The sequence below is a fragment of the Haliotis rubra genome, unplaced genomic scaffold (assembly GCF_003918875.1).
Source record: "Haliotis rubra isolate DU_JTF1 unplaced genomic scaffold, ASM391887v1 Scf175, whole genome shotgun sequence".
NCBI lineage: Eukaryota > Metazoa > Mollusca > Gastropoda > Lepetellida > Haliotidae > Haliotis > Haliotis rubra.
The window spans coordinates 1631926-1644424 of record NW_025765725.1 but is presented as its reverse complement, the minus strand read 5'-3'; the positions used below and the strand labels follow the sequence as shown (position 1 = coordinate 1644424).

Genomic DNA, 12499 nt, shown 5'->3' with positions numbered 1-12499 from the left:
ATCTCCATTCTCGACGTCCATATCGTGGGCCAATATTGACGCCGTTTCATCAACGTCAACGTCTGCTGTGGGCCCAACGTCACCTCCGATGAACCCAGAGAGACTGGAATCGAGTTGTCTTTAGCGATGAATCCAGGTTAACCGTCAGATTCGCGGACGGCAGGCATAGAGTCTGGAGACGACGTCGTGAACGGTATGCCCAATGTTGTGTACAGGAAGCCGACAGATTCGGGGGCGGAAGTTGCATGGTGTGGGGTGCTTTCTGTGGGAACAACCGTTCCCGACTTCTGGTCATCCGTGGAAACCTCACCGCTGCTCCTTACCGCGACCAGGTGCTCACCCCTGAACTCGTTCCTTTCATGGCGGCTCATGGCCCAGGTCTACAGTTCCAGCATGATAATGTTCGGCCGCATACCGCGATTTTGACACGAAATTTCCTTCAAACGCTGGAATCAACGTCATGGACTGGCCATCGAGGTCTTTTAATCCAATAGAGCACGTTTGGGATGCACTTGGGAGAAAATTTGGCATTTGTATTCTTGTGACTTGACATTCTGTATACCCATGTTTTGGAACGGCGGTGTAGCCTCGTGGTACTGATTATGGCACTGCCAGTGTATCGAGTACGTCACACAGATCTCAGCAATGAAATAATAACAATTTAACCATCTTACCATCTCTTGTTCTTTTATAGTGCCCTGAAGAAAGAATGTGAAGTTTCTTTTTTGACTCAGTATAATTGATGATCTTTACTGACAGAGGGAAAGACCATGGAAGTTCAGGGTAGTTAAAATGTTATACAAACGCATCAAAAGTAGGGCTACGTTCTGCAGCATTTATTGACTGGTTTTACAGCATATTGAGTGTTGCGACGATTTTGTCAGCGAATCAAGCAGGTTTCAAATGCCCAGCGCCTGTCTCTGAAATAGAAAACAGCCACTTTTTATAACGCCCAGACTACCTTCATCCCCAACATACCATCGTCACCAGCACCAGCATCACCATCACCATCACCACCGTCACCATCACCATCACCACCGCCACCATAACCTTCACCACCGCCACCAGCATCACCATCACCACCGCCACTAGCATCACCATCACCTTCTCCACCGCCACTAGCATCACCATCACCTTCACCACCGACACTAGCATCACATCACCTTCACCACCGTCACTTGCATTACCGTGACTGTGTTGAATTCTCCCTCATAAGGGATAAATATTTCAATGCTAAAACTATTAAGGATCTTTTTAATACTGTTCATCTTCATTCTTGCTTTTTTAAAAGAAATTGATTAAATTAATGAATTTTGATAAATATGTTCTGTAGATAGATGTGTTTTAATGATTGGTAGTTTTGATTAGTAACTTAGATAGTTAGTGGCTGTACCCTCAAGGGGGGTTGAAGTATCGTAAAATTATTGTCCCCCTGAGAGGGTACGTAAGTCCAAAACTTTGAAAGTCAATTTCAACTAACCAGGATTTTTCAACATAGTATTCATGTTCTTTAGTAGCATCACCATCATCTTCTCCGCCGCCACTAGCATCACCATCACCTTTACCACCGCCACCAGCATCAGCATCACAATCACCTTCACCACCGCCACTAGCATCACCATTACCTTCACTACCGCCGCCACTAGCATCACCATCACCTTCACCACCGTCACTAGCATCAGCATCAGCATCACCTTCATCACCGTCACTAGCATCACCATCACCATCACCTTCACGACCCTCACTAGCATCACCATTACCTTCACTACCGCCATTTGCATCACCATCACCTTCACCACCGCCACTAGCATCACATCACCTTCACCACCGCCACTAGCATCACCATCATCTTCATCACCGACACTAGCATCACCATCACCATCACCACCGCTGCCACTAGCATCACCATCACCTTCACCACCGTCACTAGCATCACCATTACCTTCACCACCGGCACTAACATCACCATCACCTTCTCCGCCGCCACTAGCATCACCATCACCTTTACCACCGCCACCAGCATCAGCATCACCATCACCTTCACCACCACCACTAGCATCACCATCACCTTCACCTTCAACACCGCCACTAGCATCACCATCACCTTCACCACCGTCACTAGCATCAGCATCACCTTCACCACCGCCACTAGCATCACCATCACCATCACCTTCACGACCCTCACTAGCATCACCATTACCTTCACTACCGCCATTTGCATCACCATCACCTTCACTACCGCCACTAGCATCACCATCACCATCACCTTCACCAACGTCACTAGCATCACCATCACCTTCACCACCGCCACTAGCATCACCATCACCTTCACCAATGTCACTAGCATCACCATCACCTTCACCACCGCCACTAGCATCACAATCACCTTTACCATCGCCACTAGCATCACCATCATCTTCACCACCGCCACTAGCATCACCATCACCATCACCTTCACGACCGTCACTAGCATCACCATCACCTTCACCACCGCCATTAGCATCACCATCACCATCACCTTCATCACCGCGACTAACATCACCATCACCTTCACCACCGCCACTAGCATCACCTTCACCACCGCCACTGCCACCACTAGCATCATCATCACCTTCACCTTCACCACCGTCACCAGCAGAGCCATCACCATCACCACCACCACCAGCATCACCATCATCTTTACCACCGTCACTAGCATCACCATCACCATCACCACCGCCACTAGTATCACCATCAACTTCACCCCAGCATCATCACCACCACCACTAGCATCACTTTCACTACCACCACCGCCACCACCACAACCATCACTATCACCTTCCACACAGCCAACAACATCAGCATTACCACCATCCCCTTCACATTGTTACTAGTTTTTAATAGTTATCATAAACAATACATTGTAATGCATTTTTATAAAAACTGAAGTTAAAATTGCTTAATGTCTGAATATGTCAGAACGCATCGGGCAGATGAATACACTTACTTGTGAACGTTGTGGTGAACGCTGGACACCCCCTTTAAGAAACGTCCAACGGGGACTAAGAAGTTGAGGTATCCATCCCAATTGTTGACATAGCCAGTGCCTTGACACTGCACCAACTGTTCACCTGAAACAGACCAGTTACAACACGTATGTCAATATAATATGTATATATGACATCTACATCAGGTAAGTAAACACCACACAAGTATCATACATGTTTTATTCTAATTACCACCTATGTAAATACAGTGATTACATGATATTTATAGCTGAAATTTAAATCCAAACCTGCATCATTCTTGTCAACATCTCAGTGACATGACATAGTCACTGGTAAAAGTGGAAGTGATTTGAAGTGTGTTTTGCATTGAGATAATCACATGTGCCGATTTATAACGAGGGAACGTATTGTTGGACGGCATGAACTGTGTAAAAAAGTACATTTTACGGAAACAAGAATAAGAACAGTTAGGTGAGACTATGTTTGTGTTTGAGTTTGACTTACATCTCAAGGAGCAGCAGTAGAAATCAAAGCGCCGGTCTTCGGGACCGTTGCTGTGAATGCTGCTCACACCGCTAATGACGCCATTGTTGGGGCATTGGAAAGATACTGGTTGCTCAAACTGGTTCACATAACCTGAAAGAAAGATTGGAAGATGTATCGGTTACTGTCGAGTTTATCAGCAGTTCTGTCTGCTTTCGTGACCCACTCGTGTTATTCCGGGACAAGCCATATACCGACAAGACAAATACCATCTGCAAAGATTTCATACACTGGTCACCACTCGACCCTTTCCGTCAACTACAAGAAGACTCTTCCCCATCTCAATGAACGGAATGTGTGAGAATATGACAAACTAATCAGAATTCGCGTAAGGACTGCGGTATTTTGATGAAAATAATCCTTCCAGAGAGGCACGAGCTCTCCGAAACCTCTAAGAAGATTCACCCTCTTCTCAATGGATGGGTTTAGTACCAATGTGCCTACAGTTCATTCTGCCTACAGTCCATTTTCAGGAATAGGCAACTAAAATTGGATGTTATTTCAGGTGTTAATAGTCCCGACCTAGACACACAAAATAGGTTTAAAATAAACATATATACTGAACCACAAAAGACGTGTCGCACCAATAGCGGTTTCCTAAAGCACTCACTTTAATTCACTCTAATTAACAATCAAAACGGAGGTTGAGTTCAAACTTGACAGTTATGGTTAACACATTAACGGGAATCACATCTAGAGGTCACCCAAACAAAATCACCAAAAATGCTACCATTAGGATACCCCAAAGTTAGTATTGTGTGTGGCCTCTACGGGCATAGATGAAAGCGTTACATCGCCTGTACATGGAATAAATTAGCCGGTTGATGAAGGCCATAGGCACTTGGGTTCATACCCTGTGAAATGCCTGATCGAGTCTAGCAGCAGTTGTCGGCCTTGGGTGGAGGTTATTCAGTCTTCTTTGAATCTTGTCCCAAAATTGTTTTATTGGACTCAAATCAAGACTGAGTGCAGGCTATTGTAGGGTTTGGATGCCATGCTGTCTTAGGAAGTTGAATGTTACTCTGGCAGTGTGGGCACGACCGTTGGCTTGCTGGAAGATGTGATTTCTGTGACGTCCAAAATTTGGTACAACGTGGGGTCTTATGACTTAATCAATATATAGAGCGGCTGGCACGTCATTTCTTCATCCTGGACTGAGATTCTGGAACACCACGGTGCCAACTATCTGGTTCAGACCGATTGCACCCCACACCTTGATGCTTGGACCACCCCTCTCTTTCAACAATACACTCACTGGAAAACAGTTCCCCACGCCTTCACCATACTCTCACTCTGCCATCGAATGTCGAAACACAATATCGGCTTGAATGAGTGAAAAACAAAGTTCTCCATTGTCGATAACGCCAATTTCGATGCTGAGTTGCCCACAGCAGTCGGTTTGGGCGGTGATGAGCGGTGAGGACAACACTACGATTTGGTCTGTAAGAGCAGAGGTTTCTTCCGCGGAAACGTCGACGCACTGTATCGGCACTGATGGGTCTGTTGTGACTCCAATTGGTCTGGCGTGCTCTTTCAGTCACTCTAGGGAAGTGAGCATGCAGGTGGTGGCGCACAATCTGTCGGTCTTGACGTTGTGATGTTACTAAAGGTCGCCCACTGCTTGGACGGTCTTGGATGCTGCTAGTGACCTGATACCACTCCCGCAGTCAGTAGATTGTCCTAACATGAACATTAAAATGATTGGCTACCCTCCGTGCAGTCTGGCCAACTTGCAATCGTCCTAAGACAATTCTCCTGATCTCTCGTAGGTCTTGCCACGGCAATTGTGTCAAAACAAAACTGATTTTAGGCGAGTATGGGACTCTCTCATCGGTAGGGTTGTCACGATGTGCACGTGCATTTTCATGTTCACTAATGTCATACGGAACCTTTTACCACGTTTCTTTTTTCAGTGCGTTTGGTCGATATGCTTTTGCTTCAGAAAGCACAATGTTGCTGGTGATAACTGTCAATTTAGATTTAAAAACATGTTAACAAAACGATACAATCATAATAAAATCACCTTTTTGTAAGAACAAAATTTTGCATTTAGTTTTGAAAAGCGACGTTTCTTTTGTGGTTCAGTATATATTAATAAAGTAGCTTCCAGAGATTAGAAAATGCAAGCACTCAAGAGAAACAGTGATATATGAAGGTCAGAAGTCAAAGGTGATGAAGATCCCGGTGCTGTTACTATACTGAACCACAAAAGAAACGTCACTTTTCAAAACCAAGTGCAATATTTTGTTCTTGCAAGGTGGTGTTTATCGATAATGGAGAACTGTGCTGTTATCTCATGAAAGTCGATATTGTGTTTCGACAGTCGATGGCAGGGTGAGAGTATGGCGAGGGCGTGGTGAAATGTTATCCAATGAGTGTATTGTTGAAAGAGACTCGTGGGGTGGTACAAGCATCATAGCGTGGGGTGCAATTGGTCTGAACCAGTTAGTTAATACAGTGGTGTTCCAGAATCTTGGTCCAGGATGAGGAAATGACATGACAGCTGCTCGCTATATTGATTAAGACATAAGACCTCACGCTGTACCACATTTTGGACGTTACAGAAATCACATCTTCCAGCAAGACAACGGTCGTGCCCACACTGCCAGAGCAACATTGGACTTCCTAAGACAGCATGGCATCCAAACCCTACAAAATCTTGCACTAAGTCCGAATTTAAGTCCAGTAGAACATCTTTTGGTCGAGATTCAAAGAAGACTGAATGGCCTCCAACCAAGGCCGACAACTGCGGCTAGACTCGATCAGGCATTTTGCAGAGTATGGACCCAAGTGCGTATGACCTTCATCGACCGGCTAATTCATTCCATGTACAGACGATGCAACGATTTCATCGATGCCCATACAGGCCACTTACGATACTGACTTTGGGGTATCTTAATGGTACCATTTGTGGTGATTTTGTTTGTGTGAACTCTAAATGTGTTTCCCGAAAATGTGTTAACCATATTGTAAAGTTTGAACTCCGTTTTGATTGTTAATTGTTGTTGATTGTTAATTACAGTGAATTAAAGTGAGTGCTTTAAGAAACCCCTATCAGTGCGACATTTCTTTTGTGGTTCAGTATACTTGTAATTTTGAAATCGTTGGCCAGACAAAGTCCGCGCCTGTCAACAATACCCAACTTGAATATTTCTATGTGAACACTGAACAACATGGTTCCCAACGTGTCATTCCCGTATGCATTTCCCCAACTTATGTTAACAGTGATGTCACTTACCAGACCACTGACATTTCCCAAGTCCTCGTGTCGTCTTACAGGTGAACCTGTGGCGTCTGTCTTCAGGAGAGTTCTCATGATAGCTTTCCCAAGAAGCAATGGACATCCCTTTTGGACATTTGAAGAGCAGAGGCTCGTTAAAGTCGTTGACGTATGATGACGTAACGACAGAGACAAGCGACAGCAGAAGAAACGCAATCTGAAAACAACGTAAGTTTGCAGCCATAAAACGAAATCGAAACTCTTGACAAAATTGAAAATTGACGAGCGAACGCTTTAACTTCTAGGCTACCAACCCCGCCTTGAAAATTGTTATATCTTATTTTTAAGCAAAATGATTGCCGCAAAATATTACAGATACTATCTTCCATTAAACACACCTCTTCAATGGACATCTAATAGAAGTCATTTCTATTCCCAGCATTATCCCGATGAGAAACATTAAATAGAATCAATTGTAATAGACGTCCGCTTTACTTGCACTTTTCCAAGGAGTAAAACTCAAACACAGAGGGGTATATAAGTGGGTATTTGTAATATCAACGTTTTCCTCAAGAGGAAATGTTTGATATGATCATAACATAAATAATTTTTACTACAAACACGTTTTCAAACGCAGATCTATATTAATATTAAGACTTTCTCCATTGAAAATAAATTGCACAAAGGCAAATAGAATTTTTACAAACATTTTTACCCGACAAGGGAAAATCAAACTCAGAAAGGGAAAAACATTTAGGTGCAGACTGATAGGTTTTGAGTACTATTTGCCTTTGCAATTATTTCTAACAACTGAAGACTCGGGCCTTACTATACTTACAGTGAGCATAATGGTATGCAGGTTGATGGTCCTGGTATACTCGGACTGCAGGAGGGTGTCCCGCCTGTATATATACTCATATACCATCTATAAGTGGCACCTCGTGTACCTTATCATTGGTGGCAAGTAACAGTAACTCCGCCTAACACAGTGAGGGGGCGAACATGTAACTGACGTGTAAAGGCTGAAAGAAATATTTGCCAGATGAAGCTACATAAGCAATGTAGGGCATAGAATTATGAATTTTTAAATACAATACTGATATTCATTTATCTGAATCTTTTCGTTAATTTACATTGTAAGTCTTATTCAGTCGGTACTGTAGTTTGCCTGAGTTTAATATCACATACATCTGAGTTTTGTTTCTTTATAGTACGGTCTCTTAAAACAGTAGAAGGAAATGTACTTCCTCCCAGAGTTCGGAAGAGTGTTCGATTATTTGCTTTATTTGATAGTGAAGTGAAAGGCTAGTTTCCTCATATTGTCCAGCAATGTGTCTTTGCGTCTTCGTTGATGCGCACGGGCAGAGGCTCATTAAGTTTCACCATTTATTGTTCTTGTGCAGTAACCCATGTCTATAACAAACACGCTTATAACGAACTTACAGTACAGCGAATGGTTTTGTAATTGAGACTTGCTGCACATTTTAAACGTCATTCATATGACGAACTACGGTTATACCGAGTTCGTTATAACCGGCCCTCCTGTGGGGGTACGCAAGTCCCAAAACATTCAAGGTAAATTTTACTACTTACCAGATGTTTTAAACGTAGTATTTTTGTAATTTTAAGTTATGGCTAGATTTGACTTGACTACAATCACCAGTGGCTGAAGGGATGGTGTAATTCCAGCTAGGATCCATGTAGGTAGCAAAGGCACTAAGTCCCCATGGTTCCTAGTATGGTGATCTACCTTTAGTTGCTGGCGATTTATAGCCCATTTTCACATTGTATTGTCCGAAAATAGTTTTCTTCTTTCAAAGATATGTGCTAGCTAGTTTTACCTTGTGTTGTGATAGTCTAGTAATTTTACTGTCCTTCGTTGACGGGGTGTTAAATGTTATGTGTATGTATTATGAATTTAGAAGTAGTTTTAGTCACGATATGGCTGAAATATTGCCGATGTGACTTTACATTTTAACTCACTCACTCGTTACAACCGTAGTGAATTGTAATACGCTTCTGACTGGCTGGTGTCTCTGGCTCTGACAATACTTGAGTGAGTGAGTGCATTTAATTCCTCCTTGACAATTACGAGACATGATAAAGTATACTAAATTCACAGTCATGAAGTAGGCCGCAAAATTACTGAGGTGAATTCATGAAGTGAAAGGAAGAGTTAATGACTGATGACTTTAAGAAAATGTCAAACAATGATTGCAAGTGACTTATGTGCAAGTTATCAATGTCAAGTTCATGCCCGGAAAACTAAGGTTTGACTCTCAGGGTCCATAGTGTCCAGCGTGACATATGTGTCGGGTCCAAAGGCGTCAAATACGGAGTACGACATGTTCTCTCGACACAAGAGCACCGGGTGTCGCTGCAGGACTGGAACAGATGTAGGCCCAGGTTGTCCAGATCAGATTCACAGTGAGGACACCTGCTTGACTCTATGGCTGTGACAATCAGGCGGGAAAAGCTGTAATAATCAATTCTGTGTTTAGGGTCGTACTTGTTGAAAACCCACATGGAAGTGGGGAGAGTAGCAGCTGTGTAGCTGCGATAACACACTCAGTTCAGGGTCGTCGTTAAGTCTCTGTCTCAGCGAGTTAGTTCAACATGTGTGCACTGCTTCCTTACGCGATGTTTCCAGGTCTCGAACTTTATCACTTAGTTCTGCAACAGTAGTCAATCATATTCCGAGCATGGTCACCCCGTACATTTGTTAAGCCATGTATTGTGATGTTAACATCTGTTATACCTGCACTGAGGTTGTTTTGTAACTGTAACAGCTTGGCTGAGTGACGCATCATACAAATCTCAATAACACTGATAAATTAACTGACTTTAAAAATGAGATTAAGTCTATTTTCTGAAACATTGCAGGTATATCAAGCAAGTTAGTGGATATTGATTTTGTAAACATTATAAGTCAGTTTGATATTGTGGGTCTAACTGATACATACACTTCTGATGGAAATATTGATCATGTGTTTTCAGACTATGATAATTAACAAACCAGAAGAAAAGATCTCTACACGTGGCAGACTCTCTGGTGGTATAGTGGTGATGGTAAAACAACATTTGGCTAAGTACATTTTGTGGTCTAAAATTAGAAAATATTCTATCCGACAATGTGCAAGCACAAATTAGCGAGTCTCTTGATTCAGGTTTTATTGATATATACATAAGAAACACATTTTTTTAATCCAAACTGGACACAAACTCGGAACCTTAAATTGATATCAGTTTTTGGCATATATATTTCTAGAACCAAGGCATCGATAAGCACGACTTCAGTGGGCACAGGGTCATCAATATTTGCGTCATCGTGAGTGGAGACGTGTCATCGTCTCTGATGAGAGTCATTTTTGTGTCTCCCATGCAGATGGAAGAGTCAGAATTTGGCTTCGTCGAGGTGATCATTTCGCTAACAGAAACGTTTTGGAATGGGGTGCACTTGGTAGACCTAGCGTCATGATCCGGGCCGGGATTGGACTTAAATACGAGACTTGGAACCATGTGCTTCCAGAAGGTTGGTCAAGGTCAGGGACACGGCGTCACTGTTCAGGGTTATATAGTATGACCAGAAATTGTTGATACTTTTAGGAATATGTTTAATTGGATTTCTAGTATAAACAACCTTGACCAGCTATCAAGTGCTTGGTTTCATTCAAGAGAGACAACTCCGTTAATCCTTTTTCATTAGTTTGTGAAGAGTTATGCCCCTTTGTTTACTTGCTAGCAGGCGACATTTTCAGTGATCATCAGTATGGATGAGGAAGTTGATTTTATAGTATTATAACAAGGACAGCAGATCAGCTAAAGTGATTTCAAATAGAACAGGCATCCCTTTGGCCACTGTTTATCGTGTTTTGAAAAATATTGCAAATGGATATGGCATTTGAGCACCAGGGAGGCGCAGGTAGGCCCAGAAAATTGACTGTCGGTGACAGGAGGCGGCTTGGTATTCTTGTTTCTAAAAACAAACGAAGGAGTTTAGAAAACTTAAGGCTGGATATGATTGATAGAGGAACTGTGGCTGTCTGTAAGGAGACAATTAGAACTGAGCTGCATGCAATGGGTTTGGCAGAAAAATCGAGGAAATCCATCACCGATCATGAAACCTGAACAAAAGGAGCGAAGGTTGAACTGGTGCTTACAGCATAGCAATTTTAACTGGGACAATGTGATTTTCTCAGATGAAAGTTCTGTGTGGCTTTTTCCTAATACACTGAAATTCTGGACCAAACAAACTAAAAAACCTTTGTATCAGCGCCCTAAGTACAGTCCGAAATTTAACGTGTGGGGTGGCATATCTGTGTTAGGGGCAACGCCCCTCTGTGTATTTGAAGGGAATATGAACAGTGAGCGGTACACAGATATTCTCGAGGGACATTTACTTCCATCTGCTCACGTGTTCTATGGAAATGTTTGGATTTTTCAGCAGGACACATCGTTCAAAGCATTCACAGGCCTGGTTTCGGACCAAAATATGACATTATTAGATTGGCCAAGCTATAGCCCTGACCTAAATCCAATAGAAAATGTTTGGGGACTTATGAAGGAAAGTGTCAATAAGAAAAATCTGACAAATATTGCTGAAATGAAAGAGGAGGGGGTCCGATATTGGGACAGCATGTACCACGACTTTCTAACTTCTCTGATCAGTAGTATGCCCCGCCGCATTGAAGCCTGCATTGCTGCCTATGGTGACTTGACAAAATACTAACTGTTCACCTGTCTTTGAATATGGAGTTATGTTCTGCTAATATTCACATTTTATATGTGAGTAATGAGTGAAAAAAAAAAAAAATACAATCTTAACTTCTCAATAATTTCTGGTTGTACTGTATCGACCAAGTGATCAGACCCCTCGCTGTTCCATTTGCACACAACATCGTCAACAACGCAACATCTGTCCTTCTACCGCGGCCAGCCCTCAGCCCTGATCTGAACCTCGTAGAACACTTGTGTTCACAGCACAGCTGCTCTGAGTATGTGCAGAAGGCCTAGGATCCCTTTATACTTGATAGTATCACACACTTAAAAACTAATAGATCTTCTGGTATAGTCGACACATTATATTATAATGGGTGATCTTAATGGCCATAACCCGATCTGGGGTGGTACAAACACTAACTCTAAAGGTAAAATACTGGAAGATTTTATATCCAATAATGACTTGTGTATATACAATGACGATTCAAGCACTTATCTGCATCCTGCAACCGGCACGTACTCTTCTCTAGATTCGTCTCTTGCAGACTCTAACCTCCTCAATGAATTTGACTGGTCAGTCCACAATGACCTCTGTGGAAGTGACCACTTTCCAACTATCCTCTCAGAAATGTATCCATCTGATTCTACATCTTATACAAGTTGGAAATTTTCCAAGGCAGACTGGTCCTTATTTCAAACTTTATGGACATCTAAACTAAGACCCGAATATTTCAGTGATATAACTGATCCTATTGAGGTTTATTCTGACGTTTAAAATGAAATAGCTGATGAGTGTATACCAAAGTCATCTACAACTCCACATGTACGGAAACCATGGTTTAATACAGATTGTAGACAAGCCAGAAAAGCGAGGAAAAAGGCAGAGAACTATTTCCGCCATCACCCAACTGTCCATAACTTAAATAGATTTAAAATACTCAATGCGAAGGGCACGTCGTACCTTCAAACAAAACAAACGACAATCTTGGAGGAACTATGTCTCCAAAATTAATTCACGTTCGCCAATGAC

At 42.5% G+C, this 12499-nt stretch overlaps 1 protein-coding gene across 2 annotated transcripts; it reads right to left on the bottom strand.

The window, feature by feature from the left end:
• Window positions 1-821: 821 nt before the first annotated feature.
• LOC124272973 (dermatopontin-like) lies at window positions 822-7646 on the bottom strand. 2 transcript variants are annotated; one of them, XM_046708209.1, is made up of 5 exons: window positions 7589-7646; window positions 6769-6967; window positions 3492-3623; window positions 2987-3110; window positions 822-920 (listed from the first exon to the last, which is right to left on the bottom strand). In XM_046708209.1, the coding sequence occupies exons 1-5, from the start codon at window positions 7595-7597 to the stop codon at window positions 881-883; spliced, it is 504 nt and encodes a 167-aa protein (XP_046564165.1). In that variant the 5' UTR covers window positions 7598-7646; the 3' UTR covers window positions 822-880. The 2 variants fall into 2 exon arrangements, with proteins under 2 accessions (XP_046564165.1, XP_046564164.1); XM_046708208.1 differs by lacking the exon at window positions 7589-7646 and having other exon boundaries at window positions 6769-7033.
• Between the last annotated feature and the right edge of the window lie 4853 nt (window positions 7647-12499).

Bases quoted from the DNA above. Each gene is read 5' to 3' on its own strand.
- LOC124272973 (XM_046708208.1), bottom strand. From the start codon at position 6,994: ATGGCTGCAAACTTACGTTGTTTTCAGATTGCGTTTCTTCTGCTGTCG. The intron at 3,624-6,768 runs GTAAGTGACATC...TCTTTCTTTCAG, and splicing joins TGGGAAATGTCAGTGGTCTG to GTTATGTGAACCAGTTTGAG. The intron at 921-2,986 runs GTAAGTGTATTC...TTTCTATTTCAG, and splicing joins GTTCACCACAACGTTCACAA to AGACAGGCGCTGGGCATTTG.